Genomic DNA, 23,782 nt, shown 5'->3' with positions numbered 1-23,782 from the left:
AAAGGCTGCAACTGCTGAGTTTGTCCCCTGAGGTCAGATGCTCCCGTCATATGGATCAGTCCTGTGTGCAGAATACCGCAGTTACGAGATAACACAGATGGAAGGGACCACTGAGGTTCGTTCTCTGGACCAACTGACCTCGGTGCTCCTGGGGGCAGGTGAAGGAGGCGTTCCTGACTCTAGTCCTGGACACTAGGACTGACTTAACATTTTAACAGTGTTTAACAGGTGTAAGTTAACTTACTGCTCCATAAGGTTTTAAAGCCCAATTTTAAGCATTCTCTTGTATTTATTTGCATGGACCAAATTATCTGAAGGAGTCCATGTGCTCTGAAATATATAATTTAAGAAAGTTAACAATTATACAGCTAGAGATGAAACAGAAAGCTAAAAATAGGTATATAAATAAAAGTACACCATTCACACTTCAACACCCCATGGAAAAGGTAAAGTGAGGAAAATTCAAGGAGCTGAATGCTTACATGGAATCAGGCCACAGAGTTGAATATTTCTCTTCTGAATTAAGGAATACAGATATTTTTGAAGAACGATGGAATCAAATTAATTTATTTGAACTATTAGTTTTAGGAAAAAATAGCTTTAGTCCTAGCACAGCAGGAAAACCCAATTCTTCCACACGCACGAACACTTTACCCTACAACTGTGCCAGCACTTAAGAGACTCGCTAGGATAAGAAGGAATCCTCACACCTGACGATCACGGCCTAGAAGCGTACTGTGTGCCTGTCTGGTCTGCAGGACCAATGGGCTCTCAGCTAAGCAGTCGTGGGAGAAGAGCCGATGAACTGTGGTAGGAAGACGCAACCCACACTCAGCCTCCCGAGCTTCGGGGTGCCGAGTGGGAGAGAGGACGGCCAACTCCAATACCTGTGGGACAACCCACGGTATGAGGGCAAGCGGAGTTGGCCACAAATAAGACCTACTGGTTTACGATGTAGCAGAGACACTAAGGCAAACAGGAAGGGCCACGAAGGTGGTATGAGCCAAGTATGGCTGGAATACAGAAAAGGGAGGAATTGCTTAGGGCTGGGGGACGACAGACGATGGAGAGTTTTAGAGAATGGAACCAACCATAGGAAAATTGGCAAAATTTAGAAGGTTAGGAAGAGGAAAAAGAGGAGAAGCAGTTGGAAGGGGAAGCATTTCAGGCAAGGGAAGAATGTCAGCTGCGTCCCAAGGTGAAAAGGCACGTGAGAACATCTGGGGAACACTTGCCTGGAACACACAGAAGGGGTGGCTCACGTGTGTGTCTACAAAGCGAGGCTGGAAGTGGACACTGAGAATGAAAGTGAGGGATGCAAACGTGGGCAGAAAGGCACTGCTGAGCACACACAGGGTTTCAAGTGGGCTACGCCACATACCCGAGTATATATGAGCCCACGAGGGAAGTCACAGCTCTGAGAAAAATGATAATGGTTACTGTGGCGGTTTGGTACCGTGTCCAGCTGGCTAGGCCAGAAGGGTTTCCCTGTATGGTCTGCAGTCCGAGAAGCCTGGGTGGGATCCGCTGGAGGAAGAGAAGCAGCAGCCACTACCCCAGCTGGGGTTCAAGGAGCTAAAAGAGACAAAGGCAGAGGTGCCGGAAGACTGCACCTTGCCCTCATCCTCCCACATACTTGGATTGCAAGTCGCTTTACTTCTTGCCCTGGTGACCCAAGTCCCACAGTCAGCTGCCAGAGCAACAGCCCCCGCCAGACTCCTCGACCACAGTCCTGCTCCCGCTGCTGGACGCACCGGGCCTTCCAGATTCTCCTGTGAGGTCTCTCGCTGTCCACCTGAGCCAGGGCTGCAAGATGGCTTGTCAGTGACTTTCTCCCAATCCACCAACTTCCCCTTCGGGCCCTTACTTCTTCATATTCTTCCACAGTTGTGTACAGTCTTATTCCTAGGATAAATCCCTGTTCTTTACTATTCATGGTGGTTTTGCGTCTCTGATGGAACCTGAGTCATACAAAGGTGCCTACTTCGAGAGGCCTGGTGTGAGGATTAAATGAGACTAACTGGTAGCAGGCATACAGCAGCTGCTTCATCACGAATTCCAGTCCTTTCAGTCTGCAGATCAAGGATTATAAACAGGTGACCTACGGGAGAACACCAGTGTAACTGCAAACAAAAAAAACAAAACAAACAAAACCAAGCAGAACACGAGCTCAAACGCCCGAATTCTGGACTTCTGGCTTCTATGGACTGAAAGACCAGTAGATCTGGAAGTAGTTCTTCCACATTCCTGAAGAGCAAATGCAGGCATGGGAAGAAGGAAAGAAAAAACGACGGTTTTAAAAATGCACAGCGTGGGACGCCGCTGAGGGCTGTGGAGAGAGATCTGCCCGGCAGGCAGGTGCAGCTCAGAAGCAAGAGGACAGATCTGGAACAGAGTTCTGCATGCCACCAGCACAGGGGTGACTAACAAAACCACCCAGTAGTTCCTCCCAACGCACGCCCCATGTTCTAGGTGTGGGGGACACAACAGTGACTGAAACAGGCAAAGATCTCTGTTCTCATGTGGGGACAGTCAGATAATACACAAATCATAAAACAGAATATAGAGAAAAACAAAGGCAGGAAAGGGGATAGGGAACAGAGTGTGTGTGGGTGGTTTGCAATCTCAAAAATGATAATGAAAAGCAAACATCTGAGCCAAGACCTGAGGGATATGAAACAGTGCCCAGTGTAAGCTAGGGGTGAGGGTGGAGGGTTCTAGGTACAAAGAACAGCAAGTACCAGAGGAGCCCTGAGATTCAGAAAGAGGAACTACCCGAAGGCAAGAAGAAAGGTGGGTCCAGGTAAGGGGGCGAGGAAGACACAGCATGGTGAAGGAGGCAGAAATAACTTGTGAGGAAGCGGGGCAAGAGGAACCTGATGCTTCCAGAAAGCAGGGGAGAGGCTAACAGCTTTCAAAGCGCTTCAGGAAACACAAGGTGAGGAGTGGGAAGGCGACACTGGGTTTGAAATGTCGATCAGTCATGACTTTCAAGAGAAACTCCCGAAGCTGTTGAGGCTTAAACAGAAGTTGAAGAACAAGCCACTTGTGGAGAAGGGCACGGAGTGTATTTGGACGACTACTCTGAAAAGATCAACACGAGAAAGAAGAAGGGAGAAGACAAAGGCTTGCAGGGGCGGCCAAACTGCAGGCTGACTTCTGAGCCGGAGGTCTCGCTTCCCCGCGCAGAGAGGAGAGAAGGCGGGGAAGGAAGGCTGCACCAACAGCCTCCAGAGCAGTCCCCTCAGCCTGTGTGACCTCACAGCACACGCAGCACAGGATACCTGACCTGCGTGCGCACGCTGTGGTCCCCTCAGAGGGGGCTCCGGACACCCAGCGCTGCTCAGCTGCTCCCAAGGTGGAGGGAGCCGTATCTGAGCGCTCCTGGAGCCCACCTGCGGGACACCAGCCCACTGTGGCACCCTGAGTAGGACGCCGTCCTCTAGAGCTTTGGGTCTCAAGCCCACCAAACAAGTTCAGAGGGAAAAGGAGGATAGATGTCAGCTTTCTGCATGAACCACAGTCCATGACTGATGATCTCAATGGGTGTAATCCTACTCAAGTCACACAGACTTAAAATCACTCCTAGTGTGACTCAGCAAGATGTTTTCCTGACAGGATCTGTCAGAGAGACTCATGTCTGAGCAGCCCTCTGTTTCCTGTCCCAGCAAATGCAATCCCACCTTCCTGGGACCCACGGCATCTGTTCCACAGGTCTCCCGTACTGGTGACGTGTCTCCTCGGCCACAGTGCCCACTAACACCCTCTCCAATACCGAGCCCGAGACCCTGCCTTCTCGGAAATTCTCAAGACACCAGATTTCCGCTCTGTGCGCCTACGAGTGTCACCCTCTTCACCAAGTGGTGCTGACCAGCAACAGAACAGCTACGGCAGCTTGCCCCAAGCCCAATCTCATCCGAATGCAGGCACACACAGGAATTACGGTGTCCTGATTACAGGACGGCCTCAGAGGAAACACCGAGACAGGCTTCTACCTGGCCCTTCGTGATATGCACTCTCCAAATACCTACACTGAAGGAGAGAGTCAAGATGTGTGAGAGGGAGAAGACCAGATAGGACAAGGTCTCAGGGGAAGTACAAGGATATGGGGTCAAGGAGTATATGTTAAAAATATCTTTTTATACGTGTTTTATGGTTTCCAAACCACTTCCCCCCTTACCTCTTATAATCCTAGCAACAATTTTAAAATTAAAGGAAGGTCTAATTATTTCTCGTCTGTCAACAAGGAAACCCCCAGAGAGATTAGGGGAGGGGCCAGGTGCCAAGCAGGTATCAGGGCTGAGACCCGTCCTTCCTGAGGTCTGTTCTTGCCACTCTATCCTGGTGCCAGAGGGACGGACACAAAAGACGAGCACAAAGAGATTGCCGTAATAAAGAGGAAACTTAAGACGGAGTTCACTCAGCCAGCCTCCTTGATCTAGGCTCTTTCTTCTTAATAAAGGCACATTGCTGGGGAGCCTGGCTCAGTCATAGAGCGTGCACCTCTTAATTGTGAGCTCGAGCCCTACGCTAGTCATAGAGATTACTTAAAAATAAACTTAAAAAAAAAAAAAAAAGAAATTAAAAAAAAATTAAAAAGGAGCATGGCAGCTTACTTACTCCTACACCTTACTTACTCCATTTCCTACATGGAAATACTCAATTTGAAAAACTTCGAGCTACTGATGGGCTGATGGACTAAGTATATGATCTGTCTAATCTGGCCCAAGGTGGAGAAAAGGGTGAAAGGAAAAATTGTATTAATTTATGTACTGAACATACGCTACGCAGCAAAATGTTTTATGGCAATGACTACAAGGTAAATAAAACATTTTCATTTCTTCACAAATCCATTGATTCATGCTTAATATTGTGCATCTAGCCTTTCAGTGTTATGCCAAGAAAGAAAGCTTGCTGTCTTCCGGTGCTAGCTTAAGAAATCACCCCAGGATATTTTCATACAGCTGACACTCAAACAGGTAACCCGAAAATACTAGAAAAGTATGAATGTCCTAGTCTGAACATTCTCTGACCGATTACTGACCCAGAAGACGTTCAGAGCGGCATACAGTGTCAAAAGAGAGAAGCAGGAGGGACAACCACCACGGGTTGAGGCAAACTTCCGGGGTCCTCCTTGTCACAGACGCCATTATGTTATTTAAAGGAACAAAAGCAACTACACGTTCATTTACTTTAAGATGTCTTACCATGAGATTCAAGTCCAGCTCCCTGTGCCAGCCCATTGTCATAGGACTGAAAAAGAAAAACATTGTTCAGTTTAATAGGGAAATGATAATAAATAAGTCCTCATTATGCTAATTTTTAGTCTCTTGATCCATTTGGCTTTCGCCCTGATATCTTCTAAAATACTCNTTCCCACAAAGGAGTTTGTAGGCATTTTCAAGTACCTGGTCTCGGCTTGATTCATCAAGTCAAATCACTAAATACATACAGTAGGCACATTCTAAGGCAGATTGTTCAAAGATGGCATCTATATATTCAATTTCTACCCAACAGGAAAGCCCCAACCCTTATTCTTTTCCTACTTACAAGTTTAAGGAAAATGGAAAGATGCTGTACTGATAAAGTATTATAAACATGGAACAAGTCTATTTTGAGGCTTGTGGGTAGCCGAGGATAATAGTTCCTGCCTAAATTTGGATCTCCCCACATATCCTACAAAATCAAAACAGAAGAACAATACAGCTGGGGCGCCTGGGTGGCACAGCGGTTAAGCGTCTGCCTTCAGCTCAGGGCGTGATCCCGGCGTTCTGGGATCGAGCCCCACATCAGGCTCCTCTGCTGTGAGCCTGCTTCTTCCTCTCCCACTCCCCCTGCTTGTGTTCCCTCTCTGGCTGGCTGTCTCTATCTCTGTCGAATAAATAAATAAAATCTTTAAAAAAAAAAAAAAAAAAAGAACAATACAACTATATAAAACCGAAACCTTAACAATGCTAGGAGACACGTGCAAGTTCTAAATTACCTGTCTATAGAAAAAGAAACCTCAAATCCCAGCAGGCCGCTTCTCCCACTCCTGACATCCTTTTGCAGACAGCAAGGGAAGTCTGTGGAAAATCAGGAGGAAGGGAGACGGGGGGAGCCAATGGTAGGCCGGAGACAGATCTAAAATTACTGCGGGGGGCGGGGGGGGGGGAGGAGAAGGTCCACCCTAAGGCAAAATTCAGGCAGTCCTTGCTTTGTGCAGTTCCGATAAGCACAAATTCCAGGTACCATTCTTCAGCTAACAACGCGAGATGGTTCCAATCTCCGCAACCACGGTCTGTTAACTATGAGCAACTGCACAGAGCACCTCAGTTCACAAATCGCTACGTAAACCACACACGCGCATCCTAATCAGTAACCAGTCCCACTGCCTTTGTCAGGGGCTGTGCGTAACTGGTCAGCGCACACGTGAGTCAGCTCACGCACAGACAGCAAAATGTATGGCTGTGTTGTCTCTTCCTTCGTCTTAGTAATAGACCCACATGACGTTCTCTGAAAAGGCAGAACCAAACGAACAGACGGGCCACCAAAGACGAAAGTGCCACCAAGACATGAGAAGCAGCAGTGCTAGAAGTGGGAACAGCTCAAGCCCAGAGTCACAGACGGAATGGCTGATCCCGGGAAGGCTGCCGGCGCTGCCGTCAAAGAACTACGCGAAGGCAGGTACCTACGTGAGTGCGGACCGCGGCTGTGACGCTAAGGATGAGGGTGCTGCCAAAACCCGTCACGGGAGAGGAATCCTAGGAGATGTTTCACAGCAATGAACACAAAAGGAGAAAGTGTTGGAAGCTGCTATAAACTTGGGAAGGAGTCTGATTATTTACCAAGACAGAACAGATGCTCGCTCCCTCTCCTAAGTTACATAGGAAAACAAGGCAAATACTGTCCTAACTATATTTTTTTAACAAAATACTTTAACTCTCAATATTTCTAATGTTTTAATATTACAATGTACAAAATAAATACTGGTTTTACTGCTTAAAAATTCTCCCAGAGTTTTTAATGTTACGGCAAAAAGCTGTACAGGCCCCAGAGCAGTCGTGATCTCCCCCCTGATGACTCAGATCACTGGGACTCACTCACGGTCACGGTCACGGTCACAGGCCGGCTCCACCATGCCAAGCGAGCACTGCCGGGACTGCGGGAGTTCCGCTACAACAGAGCGCTGACCGCAGGGAAGGGACTTCAGAGGGTGCAGTGCTCAGAGGGCACGACTTTGATGAATCAAGTTAACAAGGAAGGAGAAAGGCCCTCCGAGATCAAGTAATAAAGGACACTCAAAGGAGCAACACTTAGAGACATGAAAAAGAAGAGAACCTCTCTCCTACCAGAAAATCACGAAACACACACTTTCCCCAATATGACAAAATCAAACCACACAAAAACTCATTAAAGAAATCGTACTCTGAGGACTGAAAAGAGTGTCCTCTGAAACAGAAATTTTTCTAAGAAAAAAAGAACATCCGCGAAACCACCAAACAAACAGACATCTATATAAAGTAACTATGAAATGAAAACACAGCAAATGGAATGAAAACTTCCCAGTGTATGAAAATCTGCCCCCACCTCCCCAAAATGGCCATAAAGCAGAAGAAAACTGTAATACAGCAGCCGAAACTCAACTGCATACTGTCAAGCAAGCACCTGGGAGTATGAAAGTTAAAAACAGAAAGGACAAACAGTAGGAAGAAATGAACAGGGTTCAATGACTTCCGGAAAGAAACGGAAGAAAATAGGGAATAATCAGACCAAGGAGTAACAGTCGCAAAAGAAAAGACAGTACGGGATGCTAACAAAAAGGCAGAAAACAGCCAAGAGACTAAAAATCAGATACAGCAGTAAAAAGGGTCACAGAGAAAGTGACTGAAATCAAAGACAAGCAAAGAAGAAAGAGCATACACAAAACGGGGGTTCCTACAGGAAAAAGCAAACTAGTGGACTGGACCTCGGGCTTAGCAAACTGGGCTGCAGGCTACAGGTGTTTGCGGCCTGGTTCTGTACCAGTCTGGAGTGAAGAAAATGGTCAAGCTCACTCATAATAAAAGAAATACAAATTAAAAATAAATACACTGAAAGATCATTGTTCACCCTTTGGACTGATCAAAATTAAAGAGGATGACGACACATTCCTTTGGCGAGGTGATGTGGAAACAGGCACTCTCCTACGCTGGTGGGAAGAGAAACTGGTCCACCCTTGTTGGAGAGAAAATGGGCACCATCTAGTAAAATTACATATGCATTTAGCTTTTGATCAAGCACGTGCACTACTAGGAACTCACTCTGAAGATCTGTCTCCAAAAACACATACGTGCATAGGCAGATGGCTATTAATTTCAACACCGTTTGTCTTTGGAAAATATGTGTTCCATGTACAGAAGAGTTCAAAAAACCAGGCACAGGCACACAATGGAGTACTACGAAACTAAGTATGTGTGGTGTGCTACCTCGTCAGGAAGGAGGGTGGAGAAACAAAAACGTACGTATCTGCTCATCGAGAACAAATGCAGGAAGGACAGAGCAAATGCTAATGAGACTGGTTCCCTACAGAGTGAGCAGGAACAAGGTGGCAAACACGGGAGTGAGGAAGGGGGCGAGACAGAAGGGACAGGAGGTGAGGAGTAACACGTCTTGGAATATCCCCTTTCGTACAGTTCTGACTTTCAGAACCAAGTCAGTATTTCGCATATTAAGTACATTTTAAAAAACCAACAACATTGGGGGAAAATGCTAAAATGGAGCCCAAACACAAACAAACTTAGAGGTATTTTAAATAAATAATATAACCATACTGAAGGGGGGGAAATAAAAGGAGTAACTCAAGTATTTCTTTCTTTTTTTTTTAAGATTTAATTTTTAAGTAATCTCTACACCCACTGTGGGGCTCCAACTCACAACCACGAGATCAAGAGGGGCATGCTCTACCAACTGAGCCAGCCAGGAGCCCCTCGAGGATTTCTTAAATATGGTATTTTGACTTTATACCCTCAGGTTCAAAACAAAAAGAGCCGATGTATCCTGGATAACTGGAACCAGGCTGGTCACTGTCCGAGAAGGGAGTTACAAAAAGAAAGGAGGACGATAAAAGAGAACTGTGGTGTTGGAGTGAAATTTGAGGTATCAATAGGACTCGTGGTTTTTAATACACACATAGATAAAGAAATAGATAGAGGGGGGCAGGTGCGTATAAGGGGGGTATCTGTGCAGACGCACGCATACATACATTTCCTAGCTTGCCCTGCAGAGACGGGGACTAGAAGCCACGATATCCCAACATCAGTGAGCACAGCTATCACGCCCAAATCCTCGTTTCCACACATCACCCTCCAGTAAGAACCAGGGCTCCTTGCCAAAATGACACATTCCAGGGCTACGGCTAGGAAAGTAAAAGATGAATCTGGAAAATCTTGTGCCAGAAAGCCAATTGCTGCTCGAGGAATGAAGGGGGTGAGACAAAAAAAAAGCACAAGCGTCTGCTTGAAGGGGCTCGCACTGGCTGAATCTGGGACAATCTGACCACCAGAATAAGTAATGACAGTAACAGGTAATAGCCCACAAGATAAAACAAGAATCTGGAGTTCAAAGTGATACAGATAGATGTAAAGAGAAAGCTTTTTCTAAAAGCAGGATTTCAACTGAAAATTACAGAAGGAACGACAGAGCTGGAAAACCACCAACAGCATACCGCCACCGGTGGATAAAAGTCTGATGAGGGACAGGTTATTTACCAGTCTCCAAATCCCTCGCCACAGGAGACTGAATAATGACAAGCGGAGAAATGCTAACTTTAGAGAGAAAGGTGTGGCATACGCCACCTTAACAGGTGACCCAAAGTCACCATCACTGGTAGCAGGGCCAATCAGTACACTGTACTTCCGAATACGACACACTGCGAAGAACACAGCGTTACGACTGCAGCAGTCACGCCAAAACACTCATCACAAACCTCCCTTTCCTCTGAAACTCCTTGAAGGGCCTGTTCTGCTCCAAGGTGCTCCAAAATTTGGGCTATTGCAGATTGTACAAAATCTGACCCATATTCACACATTCAGTTAAAAACATCTCAGTCCTCTAAGAACTTAATTTTCATTTTGAAATACTGACTAGTAAAAGTTGAAATAACAGCCTAAAATAGTCTAATCTATAAAACCAAACCTTCAGATTTGGGAAGTAATAAACCTGGGAAGCAACATTTCTATGTCTCAGTTTCATATAAGAGACGAATAAGTAGAGCAAAGGATAATTCTGGCTGAGACTAAGCTTTCCTTACTACTGCCAACGAAAAGATTAAGTTGTATCGTGAAAGAATAGCACTTCTATTTGATACTCGCCTTAAAATAAACCTTAGGTTAAAGAAAAAAAAGCACACATACAAGTATTAACAAAAAGATCTAAAAATCTATTGTTAGCCCAGTCAATCTTGTTATATTTGGTTCTCGCTAGTCAACTGACTTACAGAACTCCCACCTCACACCAAATATAGAAAGAGGCTTATTGAAGAAACCATAATTTTCCATTATGCTTGGCCAGGGCTCTGCACTGACCATTGCTAGCAAAGGCTGTCAAACATGTGCCTATGAGATTTTACTTCTTTTTTTTTTTTTTTTTTTTGCTGCTAGCGCTGACCAATCTCCTTCTAGTAAAGACATTTGTTTCCTTAGATACAATCAAATAAGTTTCGAATTCTAATGGCCGACGAATCAATCTGTCCTTCAAAGTTTTATCTATGTGGCCATTCTGATTACACAACGTATCCAAAAAGCAAGCTTACTGCCCTTATTTCTAGATTCCTGGTGGAAGAGAGAGGAGTCGTGCATTATACTGCAGTCTCCACAGAGCAACAATGAGAACCTAAAATAGTCCATTTATCTACGTAACTCACCATACTTCTTCTAATATAACTGATGGCTTTTTTCATGTCCATGCCAGACCAGTTGTTGAGCATATAGCAAATACAGGAGGCACAGTATACAAAGCGCATATCATTTTCACTGCCTTCAGGGACGGCACAGAAGCTGAAAGGAGGAACAGTATGATTTACGAACAGTATGAGCACTGTAATTTTGTTTTTATTTTTTTTGCGGGGGGGGGAGGGGTGAGAAACACCTACTTCATGTCTTTACTCACAGAAAAACCTATTATTAAAGATGGATTTAAAAACCATATGCTACTTGTATTAGTCAATAAAGAACATGACTATTAACCTGAGTAATAGAAAATGAGCCCTAAATCACCACTCTATTTTGAAGTTCTGATTTCTGGGTACCTTTACACCCCACCAGTTACTCCGTCCCAGATGGCACCGCTCACAGTCTCTTTGCTCCCTGTCATGGACAGTCGCGGCACACTAGCTGGAGAATTAATGGGGAAAAAGGCACCTAGGACCCAGAGTAGTTAAGAAATTCCCAAGCCCCAGTTTTGACAGGTGAAATTTCTTCTAAATGTATATGTACATAACCACTAACTAACTGACAATATTGTGTGGTAATTTTTTTTTTACCTATTTCATTAGTTTTAGAGAGGTAACAGTCTGAGTCTGGTATCTGTCTATTCCTTTGTAAAAAAGAAGGAAAAAGTGGCAGTAAACAAACACTATATGGAAACTTTGAGATATTAATCGCATACACTGGCTGAGGTAAAGATTCCGTTCTACAGTATTTCCAATTAATGACAATTTATCTTACGAGTCTATATTAATTTCGCTCTCATCAAGAGCAGTGTTTCAACACTGAAAGGAAAACAAGAGCTATCAGCTGATGGAGCACTGACATAACAATACAGCAGAACTGGTTTGCAAAATCTTTTCCCTAGACGGTATCACTACTGCTTTGCCACTTCCTAGATTTGGGGGAAAAACTAAAGTTTCACCTTCAAACCCTAGGAACATTCTTTAGACCTACCGTACAAACCAGCAAATACTACTGAACTAAGTTCTTTCTCCATCCTTTACAAACGGCACTGAAACTACCAACACTAGAATATAATAGTCAATGTTCATCTCTTTCTCCCCCAGTCACTATGTCTTAAGGAATAGAAATTCAGACTAAATGTATGCTTACTTCAAAACATCCCTTTTTTTTCACCCAGAAGGTAAATGAAAGTCCGTTCTAATATTAAAACCACTCAACCACTCATTTATGAATGTATTCACTGTCTCAGTTAAAACAAGAGAAAAAACAAGGAGCTCTGCTATTGTGATTGCTTTTTACTGAAATAAGAAATCTTGGATTATTTTTTTGATTAGGGATTGTACATACAGTGAACTTTAAAGGGTTCTAAAAGGGTTTACGATAAACTCTGAAGTTCTAGTACAGTAGTATAGTATTTTACCCATATTTCAGTTCTATAAAATTTTTCCAGAAAAGAAAAAAAAAAAAGAACGAACGAAAAGGGAAAAAACCAAAGGGTGACCTGTACCTTCCATCTTCCAGCTGAAGGGCTCTCAAGCCTGCTAAGCAAGCTTCCTTATTTACCCGGCTTAGGTCGTCTCCAAGAATAACTAAGCAGGAAAGGCCAGTGTAGGTCATTGCTATGTGGCCACTATCGTAAGGATGAGCCGTTCCAGGATTCTAAATTCAAAATTAACACAGTGTTAATTAACCGGTGAACTGAAAACTTATTTCATCAAGTAATCTGACACGAGGTTTCAGGAACTAGTAAAATTGTTTGTACTGATTTGTACCGACACCTGATGGAAAAAAACCTCCATTTTGTAGGTTCCAAAAGAAGTACGACTGCATGCTTTCCAGGCGACACAATTTTTAAATTTATCCTACCAACCTCAAGCTTTATGGAAGCAGTTGTGATCCACAAATAAACCAAATTGTCTGAACTCCACATGCAGTCAACCTTATTACTTATAACGTAAGTCTCAGGAAGTTAGAAAAGCATACAGCCTTTCTCTCCGCTTCTACTATAGAAAAATACTGTTATTTTGTGCCGAGAGGCAAACACCTTCGGAGCTGGCTCGGGGTCTGCTGCTCTGAAGGAGCCTGAAGCTCCCCCCTTTGTGAGGGGTCCCTGCCTTCTACACGGCGTGTGCTGGAGCCAAGCCCCTGGCTGGACCCCGGAAGATGGTCTGCCTGTTGCCACAGATGTCCTCGAATTCATCACTGCTCGGGTCTTCAATCACTGCCTTGCCCAGAGCTTTTTCTCTTATGCCGAAGAAAGGTGAGTCGAAAGCAGTCTGTCACTCGAAGTTCTCTGGCTTCCTAGAGAGCAAGCACCTAGCGCGAGTGCTTTATCTCCAGTTCTCCAGGAAATCGCCAATACGTTTTACACACGCAAACGACAGGAGGAGAGACAGGATACTCGGGGCAGCACGGATGGCTGCGTGCATCTGGACCGTGCATGCTGCCAGGAAGGGAGGCGCGTACGAGCCTCCTGTCAGCAGCTGCAGGTACGGGGTACGTCAGGAGACAGCACTGAGCTACATCGAAACACGGAAGCTTGGTTCCGTCTGGATAACTTCTTAGTTCTCTTTCTCACTCATTTTACCACCCGCCTCCCTTCTCCCTCCTCCCGACCCAGACAGTAACTCACCTTCGATGGATTGAACGGGATACCCAGGTACGAAGAGCCTCGGAAACCACAGCGACTTAGATTTGACCCTGGAAAACAAAAGCATGTGCTTATTTAGAGGATACTTTATTTTTGTACAGACTCTAAAGCAGTTCAAGTGAACATTCTGTCAGAAACTGGGCATTTTAGTACCAAAGCTCTGTCACTGTGTCCATTTTCATTCTAGCTAACGGTGAGTGCTCACCATGTGCCATGGCTGTTCTCTCTTTATGGGAATTTCCTCATTTACTTTTCAAAGGTATTTTTAAGTTTATTTATTTTAAAGCCATCTCCACACCCAACATGGGGCTCGAAACTCACAACCCCAAGACCAAGAGTCACACATTCTTCCCACCGAGCCAGCCAGACGCCCTTCTCCATTAATTTTCAAACCAGTCAGAGACAAAATAATGATTTCCTACCATGTACCTTTAGTTTACAGCCTACCCCACCGCATACAAAATGCTTCCATGCCTTTTCTATATGATCATTTTTCATGTGATCAACATATTCAATCCCCATGCTGAAGAACAGAAAGCAGAAGCCCAGAGGTGGAGTGACATGTTCAAGGTCACGTATCAGAATCTGGAATTCTAATTTCCCATCCAGTGTCTTTTTACTTTAATTCACTGCTTCTTTATATGTGAGCAAACTAAAGGTATAAGCCGCTCTAGCTGCAGAAAGTATATGTACTTTGTATTTTCGTATTGGACAAACCTTCATTCTGAGTCTAATAACCCACTTCGCTCTGAAGCTGGAAACTTTAGTCACATCCATGAAAAGGGAGCCCTGTGCACTGGTGGTGGGAATATAAGTTGGTACAGCCATTATGGAAAATAGTATGGAGGTTCTTCAAAAAGTTATAAATAGAACTACCATATGATCCAGCAATCCCACTACTGGGTATATACCCAAAGGAAACAAGATCACTATCTCGAAGATATGTCTGCAGCCCTGTAATCACTGCAACACGATTTATAATCGCCAAGACATGGGAACAACCAAAGCATCCAATGCCAGATGAGTGGACAAAGAAAATTTCTCTCTCTCTCTTTCTCTCTCTCTCTCTCTCTCTTTCTCTCTCTCTCTCTCTCTCACACACACACACACACACACACACACACACACACACAACCAGAATGTTATTCAGCCACAAAAGAGGAAAGTCTGCCTTATGTGACATACTAGATGGAACCTGAGGGCATTATGCCACGTGAAGTAGGTTAGAGAGAGAAACATATACCGTAATACTTTCTGTTCTCACCTATATGTGGAATTTAAAAAGGCTGAACTCACAGAAACAGAGTAGATTAGAGGTTGTCAGGGGCTGAGAGACACAGGGAGATGTTGGTCAAAAGTACAAACATCTACCTGTAAGATGAGTAAGTTCTGGGGATCTAATGTACGCATGATGACTATAATTCATAGGACCGTATTATATCCTTGAAAGTTGTAAGGAGAAATCTTAAATGTTGTCACCACACACACACAAAAGGAAATTACGTGAGGGGATTGTGAAATCATTTTGCAATATACTCATGTACCAAATCATCACGTTGTATACCTTACGCTTACATATATATGTCAATAATACCTCTATAAAGCTGGAAAAAAGAAAACTATAAATGAAAAACTAGTTACACCCACAGTAAGAAAGGAATTATGGTTTTGATAGCTATTAGGAAATCAGCATGACAGATGTAGAGGACAGAAACGTAGTATCCGCAGAACGTACGTGCATTGGTAATAAAACGTCAAGGTGATTTGGGGCGCCGGGTGGCACAGCTGGTGGAGCGCCTGACTCCTGGTTTCAGCTCAAGTGTGACCTCAGGGTCATGAGATCAAGCCCCACATCCAGCTCCACACCCAGCACGGAGTCTGCTTGTGTTTCTCTCTCCCTCTCCCTCTGCCCCTCCCCCTGCACTTTCTCACTCTCTCTAAAAATAAATAAAATAAATCTTTAAAAAAAATCAAGTAGATTTATAAATATGTTTTGATGTGAGAAACTAGTTTCATATCTCTTACAACTGGAGCATGACTAATTCATAATAATTGGTTTTTACTCTTCTATTACTCTATTCAGCTTTATATCTCCAATAGTACTTAGAATAGTCGCTCAAACATTAATTCCTGAACAATTTAGGGAACCACTAAATGTAAAACTTTCCACTAACCACCTTTCCCCATTAACAAAAAATTTGAAAAAGGGTATTATCTAATGGTGATGATATTAAGGAACACAGTTCTCCCATCTTTGCTGAAGACTTTTAAATGGGTAAACCACTTAAGACTTGCCAATATATACTAAGAGTAATAAAAAGGCTCAGACTCTGACTGGGCAATGATACATCTGAGAATTAACTCCAGTAACATCCAATGTAAGAAAGGTCACATGCTCAGAAACACCCAATACAGTATCACACCGGTGAAAACCCAGAAGCAAATAGAAGCCCAACAGGTTAAATGCAACACTCTATCTCCTCAAAGGAACATTACACTTCTGCTAAAATACTTAGGGAAAACTATGTAGCAACATGGAGAAATGATCAAGAGAAAAAGTAGGACACAAACATTTATGTGATTATGTTTCTAATTAAGCAAAGGATGCTTATCAACAAAACCCAGAAGGGAATAAACAAAATAATATTGTGTGGAAAGACAGGAGAGTGAATTTTGTTCTTCGTATGAGTCATTTTTGCCCTAACAAATTATCGCAAACTTATTACCTTGAAACCACACCCATTTATTATCGCACAGTTCTGTAAGTTCCAAAGTCCGAGACAGGTCCTCCAGGCTAGACTGGAGTGCTTGTGGGGGCTGCACTCCGCACTGGAGGCTCTGGGGAACAATCCCCCCCAAGTTCCTTCAGCTTGTTTGGCAGGTGTGCGAGTGAGGGCTCCACGTGTGTGCTCACTGCTGTCGGCTGGGGCCCCAGAGCTCCTGGAGGCCACTCTTGCCATTGCTTGCTTCTGGCCCCTGTGCCGCAGGGCCTGCAACACGGCTGAAATCCTTGCGCTGAGATTCTCTCCAGGTTCCCCCTCTGCAGCATCTCTCTGACTCTCCCGCCTTCTTCTCCTTGAAAGGGCTCATATGGGTGTACCAGGCAACCCCCCACCTGACATGAAACACCTGCAGATAATCTATTTTGACATCAGCTGATTAGTAACCTTAACTTCATCTTCAAAGTCCATAGTGCCTTAGCGTCTGAACAACCACTAAAACCAATAAAACTTTTGCCACATCAACAATAAGGCTGTTTTGCTTTCTCATCATTCGTGTGTTCACTGGGGTATCATTTTTTTTTTTTTAAGTTTTATTTTTATTTAAGTAATCTCTACACCCAACACGGGGTCAAACTCACAACCCTGAGATCAAGAGTCACATGCTTTTCCAACTGAGCCAGCCAGGCACCTCTGGAGTAGCACTTTTAATTTCCTTCAAGAACTTTTCCTTTGCATTCACAACGTGGCCAACTGGCATAAGAGGCCTAGCTTTCAGCCTGTCTAGGCTTCTGACATGCCTTCCTCACCAAGCTTAATCATTTCTAGCTCCTGATTTAGTGTGAGAGATGCGCACCTCTTCCCTTCACTTGAACACTTAGAGGTCATTGTGGGTTACTAATTGGCCTAATTTCAACACTGTTGTGTCTCAGGAATTAAGGAGCCCTGAGGAGAGGGATGAACAGGAACCGCTGGTCAGTGGAGCAGTCACAACACATGCATTTATCAATTAAGTGCACCGTCCTATATGGGCAGTTTGTCGTGCCCCCAAACAATCAGAATAATGACATCAGGGGCGCCTGGGTGGCTCAGTCGTTAAGCGTCTGCCTTCGGCTCAGGGTTGGTCAAGCCCCTGGGTGGCTCAGTCGTTAAGCGTCTGCCTTCGGCTCAGGGCTGGTCAAGACCCACATCGGGCTCCCTGCTCTGCTGGGAGCCTGCTTCTTCTTCTCCCACTCCCCCTGCTTGTGTTCCCTCTCTCGCTGGCTGTGTCTCTCTCTGTCAAATAAATAAAATCTCTAAAAAAAAAAAAAAAAAAGAATAGCATCAAAGATCACTGATCACCATAGCAAATATAATGAAAAAGTATGAACTACTGCGAAAATCACCAAAATGTGAAAGAGACCTGAAGTGAGCAAATGCTGTTAGAAAAATGGCACCAATAGAGTTGCGCCACACAGAGCTGCCACAAACCTCCCATCTGTGAAACATGCAGTATCTGCACAGCATATAAAAGTGCAGTGCAACAAAATGAGGAACGCCCGCGAGTCAGGGTTTAACAAATCTCTTTCTGAATGAAATACCATTTCCTTACAGGTAAATGACTACATGGCACTTCTAGTTGTGCGTTTCTATGTTTTTAGCTTATTTACATCAATAACTTTTCTGAAAAGCATCAAAAATACTCATGTTCAAAAATATCACCAAAGGTTAGGAGACTGTGGCATGGACACTTGGGAGTCAAACTCAAGATTCTACTCTTAACTAGCTCTGTGTTCTATGGGCAAATAACACCCTCTCTGAGCTAGTTCCTCTCCATTTCTGAACGAGGAACAGTAATGTAGAGCAAGCAGTATTTTGCAGGGTTCTTGTAAGGTTTAAGGGACACGGGCAGATTATGCTCAGAACAGTCACTAAGGCACAATCAACAGTAACCAGTTCAAACGGATTCATTAGATTTTTAGGAGGAAAGTAACCGCTTCTGTTGTAATTAATCAAGAAAAGTTTAAAGAATATATATATGTATATATATATATATATATACATATATATATACATATATATTTACTGATTGGTTGATTGAGAGAGTGCGAGCCCGTGCCTGCAAACATGAGGGGAAAGGGAGGGAAAGGTACAAGGAGAAGCAGACTCCACGCTGAGGGAGCCTGACGCAGGACTCGATCCCAGGACCCTGAGATCATGACCTGAGCCGAAGGCAGACGCTTAACCGACTGAGCCACCCAGGCACCCCAAGAAAAGTTTCTTTAAAATAAAAACGCCTTCCTCATCCCCCTTTTCAAAGGAGTGTATACTGTCACTGAAAAAAAATTCATTAGGCGATCCTTTCTGATTCTTGCCAAGATTTGCCTGCTGTTGTGCTCTCCTTTATAATTCTAGTAAGCTTCTCTATTCATGATAATTATTAAGTATAAATGCACAATTCATTCCAAATTTACAACTGGAAGCAGAGTCCAGATAGCCTAAGCTTCCCTGGAGGTTGTTAGACGGCGCCATCTAGTGTTCCTATTCCATAGCGGCAAAATAATCTGGAAGGGTGGGTCTGGGTCCCAACAGGGTCAATTGCAATAGTCTGAAAAAATATACAGGCCTCTTGGGTCCGAACTCAGGCCCACAGCCAAACCCTCAGAGTAGGGCCTGGACAATCGTATATAAAAAGAAAAACAATCCCTGTTTGACAGACAAGTCAGAATCGAGAGCCACTGATGTGGTGAATGTATCCTCTACCATCAAGAGCCAGAGTCAAATTAGTTATCTTGTTACAGGGAAGTAGTTTAGACAGCAATGCATCATAACCATCTAGATACCCCTTACACAACTGCTTGTTTCAGATTTCAAGAGACCCAGACAGAACATTCTAGAGCCTACAAAATGGGTTTGAATACCTATTTTTTAAATTTCACAGATTAGTTTCAGAGTCAGATCTAGGCCAACTAAGGAAAAGACAGGTGGGAGACTTCCTTTCATAGATAGAGACTTAATAGCTTCATGCACCAAAACAGTAAACGGAGAATTGAGAACTGCAGCTGGACTGTGACAAGATCTGTGGTGAAGCCTACCAGACACACAGTCAGGGACAGTTGGGCACATAATCACTGCAGGGCTATCTCTGCAAAAAAAATTCTTGACCTATAATTCTTCAAAACGGACATGCTATCATTTTTGAAATGTGCAACATGCTCGGTTTAGCCACATATAACTATACCTACACATGTTACACTATAACATGTAAGCATGTTATTTAAAAAGGCAGCAATGGGACTTAAAAATCTACTCAAAAAATATCTCACAGGAAAACACACATGATAAACAGAGCGCCTATCGTACGGAATCGGTACTGGAAATCTCCAGGAATGGGAATCTCAAAGGACTAGAAAACGGAAAACTGTACTCTAATTTTGCCTCTAGCATTAACGAGCTATATTATTATGGACAAATTATTCATCCCTTTGGATCTTAATATCCTCATTTGTAAAATGACAGACTATAATATTCCTTGCTTTGTTCTAGCTCCAAAATTCTCTGCTGTGCCCTTGATGAGAGAAGGAAACACACAACTCCCAGCCTGACCCCCTGTGTTTCCTCAACACATCCAGACGTTGATGGGAAGGGCCCAAACCCCCCAGTGGTCTGACCACACACTTCTACTGAGATACCAGTGGGGTCTTTACAACCCTGGGGTTAAGTGAAAAGTCAGGGTTAATTCTGATTAAATATTCATACCGTATTTAAGTGCCACACATGATACTCTCCACCAGGGACCTCTGTACTTCCCCAGGAAAGCCACACTGGGGCCTGGGTGTCAGAAGCCTGCGATTTCAGTCCGACTCTATCACTTAATAGCTTTGTGTGGCCTCAGGCAGGTCTCTTAATCACCGTCTCTCACATTCCTCTTCTGGGGAAAGCAGATTAGGGGAAGAACAAATTTGACAATGTATTTGACAGTGCCTTAAAAATCTTAAAATTTTAATTAACGTACAGCATTATTTCTGCATTAGCAACATATCAATATTTGTGTATAACCATGTAACATTAAACTTAGTTTTTTATTTTTGTTATGAAGAGAGGTTAAAGCTTTTTCTAACTTAAATTTTTAAATACGGAAACGTAACTGTGAATACACAAACAATGCAGGTATATAGAATAAACTTAAAGTACTACCTTATCCTGCCATCTCCCCATGTCTGCTCCCATCTACCTCCCCCTCCAGATTTTCTATGTGTCCTGTCAGAGTTTTCCCCATATACTGACAGTCAAAGATGACTAAAAATCTCTGTAGATGTTGGTATTTATAACTTAACCATATACCAACAGTTTCACATCGGCATATACACAGACCTACCTCAATCCCTTTACTACTGCCTAGTATTCTTGGCGGACCATAGTTCAGTTAACGCTTTCACTTCCGGGAACATTTACTCCCCTTCTAATCGGGCGGTGTAATGAACAGTGCCAAAGCACACTCCACACAGATTTTTATGTTTGTGCACGTGTTACTAGTTTCCTGAGGTATCAAATTACCACAAACGTGGAGGATTTCAACAATGGAGATTTCTTCTCTCGGAGTTCTGGAAACCAGAAGTCCAAAATCAAGGTGCTGGCAGGGCGGGTTCTCCCGGAGGCTCTGCGGGAGAATCCTTGCACGCTGCTCTCAGTTTCTGGTGGCTCCAGGCAATCCTGGCTCTCCTCGGCGCAGTAAGCATCACTCTAACCTCCGCCTCTGCCCTCACAGGGCCTTCCCCTCAGTGTCTGGAACCTCCCTTCTCCTGGAAGGACACCCGTCACAGATCTGGAGATGCTTACCTTTATTACACCTGCAAAGGCCCTTCTTCCAACGAAGGTCATATCCTGAGGTTCTGAGCGGACCTATCTTTTCAGGGCCATTATTCAACCCACTACAACCCACACGAGAATATGTCAGATGCGAGGAAGATTATATGAGAAAAGGCCTCACAAAAGGTTTCACCAAAATGATATTAAAGTGCTCTTTTCCCCGTACTCTTGCCAACTTTTAAAACTTCCTGCTAAATTGACGTGTTAGGTAAAAAATAACGCACCATTGTTTCTACTGCATCTCCCTGACTTTTCTAGTAAGGTTAAATCCTGTTTCGTGTAGTTACTGACTTCTTTTGAGATCCTCGTATTCTTAAATTTTGTCATTTTCTAAATGGTGATGTGTCATTTGCCTCTCAACCTTTAAGAATTCTTCACAATCTGGATATTAATATTTTATTATATATACCGCCACAATTTCCAAGCCTGTCACTTATTCAACCTCACCTCTTACTACACAACATTTAAAAGTATTTATTTAATCAAACTTATCAAGTTTTTCTTTTACGGTCCTGGGTTTTCAACATGTCTAGATTTTTTAATTCCCTAAGATTTTTTGTGATATCACAAAGTAGGACAAACACAGACCTATGAGTTACAGCAAGCACCTTCTACTCAGTCTGCAAATGCCTTATGAATGAGAAAAGATCTGAGGAGCCAGAGGATGCTTAAATTAGGTGTTCTGAGATGTGATTTCCAACAAGCAATTCTCGGAACACGAGCCACTCATTCAACTTAACTGAATACAACTCAACACCATCAACTCAGGTGTGAGATGATGCAGAGACAGCACTGGATTCCACAGGCTGAGGGGCTCGGTGGGTCAGGACTGCAAAGCACCCCACCCCGCCCCGAGCTTCAGGCACCAGATGCAGCTGTGCTGCTTCTGACCGATGGGACATGGACTGGAGGCTCTCATGAGCCCTTCTCCTGGGGTACAATTAATTTGCCAGAGCTCACAGAACTCAACCTGTTACTTGCTAGTAAAAGAACGGAACTCAAGAACAGCCCCATGGAAGAGATGCTTAGGGCAAGGCATGGGGAAGGGGCCGGCAGCTTCCAAGCCCTCTCCACGAGCCCTGCTCTCACGGCACCTCCACGTGTCTGCCAATCAGGAAGAGCTCTGAACCCCATCCTTCTGGGTTTTTATGCAGGCTACAGGACAGAGGCAAGGTTAATGAAATCACTGGCCACTGGCGATTGCTTCAACCTCTGGCTCCCCTCCCCTCCCCTCCCCTGCAACCCTCTCAACACTGGCTGGCTCCACGGCCAGCAGCCCTGATCCTCAGGTGCTTTCCAAAGGCTGCCTCATTAACAAAACAAAAAGACAACTTTCACCACTCTCAACACTTGGGAAATGTCAAGGGCTTTGGAAGCTGTGAGCCCGGAACTGTGACTGAAGACCAAATATGTATTACTTATGAATCACAGTATCGTGATGCTGTAGACCAAACGTGAAAATACAGAGAAGCAACTCCTGAGACACAACGAAGCTTTAGGCACTGAAAGAAAAATCTAAGACAGACACATTCTCTCCCCTCTAGAAGTTTACAACTCAGACGCAAGCAAAAATATTTTAAGTAACAGTTAAGCAGCGACAGATGGAAAAAAAAAAGCCACGGGCTTCAAATCAATGCAATCCGTGGAGTTGACAGTACAACGCGAGAGAGAATTCTGATGGGTCTCATAAGAGATGGTGAGTACCAATATGAATTCAACGGAAATTTTAAAACTTCCATGGAACTATAATAAACGTAAGAAAAGCACATTATCATAATGAAACAACTCAATGAACTTTGCAAAGTAAACTTACCCACATAACCAGTGCTCAGCTCAAGAAAAGTACATGGCAGCACCTCTAGGTGCTACCTTCCTTTCTGCCTACTGCCTTCCTTCACTCCCCAAAAGCTCCCATCGGTTTGGTCTATTCTTATACTTTGTATAAAGAGAACACTACACTAGGTACTTCCTTCTCCCCAAACATGCTTGTGACATTCATCAAAATTTCTGCTTACAGGCTGTTCTTTCTCATTTCCCACTGTATAGTATTCCGTTGTGTGAAAACACATCACTCACCCATTATACCAGTGATGGGTAGTTTCTATGGTTTCTACTTCTGGACTCTTGTGAAAAACACTGCTGTGAACATTCTAGTATGTATCTTCTGGTGAACACATTTTCACTTCTCTTGGGTGTGGACTGGGGAGCAGACGTGCTAGGGCACGGACTGCAGGGACGCTGAGCTTTAGTAAGCCCTGCCAGTTTTCCGAAGGAGCTGGAAAACTGCTGGATAGTTTTCCTTCAGCTCCCTGTGAGAGTTCCAGTTGTGCTGCATTCTCACCAACAACTGTTATTTTCCACCTTTTCCATTTTAGCCATTCTAGTGCATATGTAGCGGACACAATTATTATAATGTGAAAGTTCAGATAACAGCAAATCTCTCACAACAAAGCAGTCTTTAGAGAGAATGTGGGTTTTTTGTTTTTAAAAAGATTTACTTGTTTATTTGAGAGTGTGAGAGAGCAGGTGGAAGCCCGTGGGAATGAGGGGGGAGGGGCACAGGGAGAGAAACTCCAGCAGATTCCCCACTGGGCGCTGAGCTGGAGGTGGGGCTCAGTCCCATGATCCCTGCCATCATGACCTGAGCCGAAACC

The 23,782-nt window shown here is 44.0% G+C and overlaps 1 protein-coding gene across 1 annotated transcript in view; it reads right to left on the bottom strand.

Annotated features, from left to right (window-relative positions):
- Positions 1-23,782, bottom strand: part of PGGT1B (protein geranylgeranyltransferase type I subunit beta) — a 49,191-nt gene that overhangs the window by 13,525 nt on the left and 11,884 nt on the right. Inside the window, exons 3-6 of the mRNA XM_008709484.2 lie at positions 13,543-13,610; positions 12,418-12,569; positions 10,883-11,015; positions 5,208-5,253 (exon numbers count right to left, since the gene is read on the bottom strand). Coding sequence (XP_008707706.2) covers positions 5,208-5,253; positions 10,883-11,015; positions 12,418-12,569; positions 13,543-13,610 — 399 coding nt within the window. The remainder of the gene's footprint in view (positions 1-5,207; positions 5,254-10,882; positions 11,016-12,417; positions 12,570-13,542; positions 13,611-23,782) is intronic.

Source organism: Ursus maritimus, unplaced genomic scaffold (genome assembly GCF_017311325.1).
Source record: "Ursus maritimus isolate PB19 unplaced genomic scaffold, ASM1731132v1 scaffold_5, whole genome shotgun sequence".
Lineage (NCBI taxonomy): Eukaryota > Metazoa > Chordata > Mammalia > Carnivora > Ursidae > Ursus > Ursus maritimus.
Note: the sequence above shows the minus strand (reverse complement) of the source record. Positions and strands in the feature narration are given on the sequence as shown.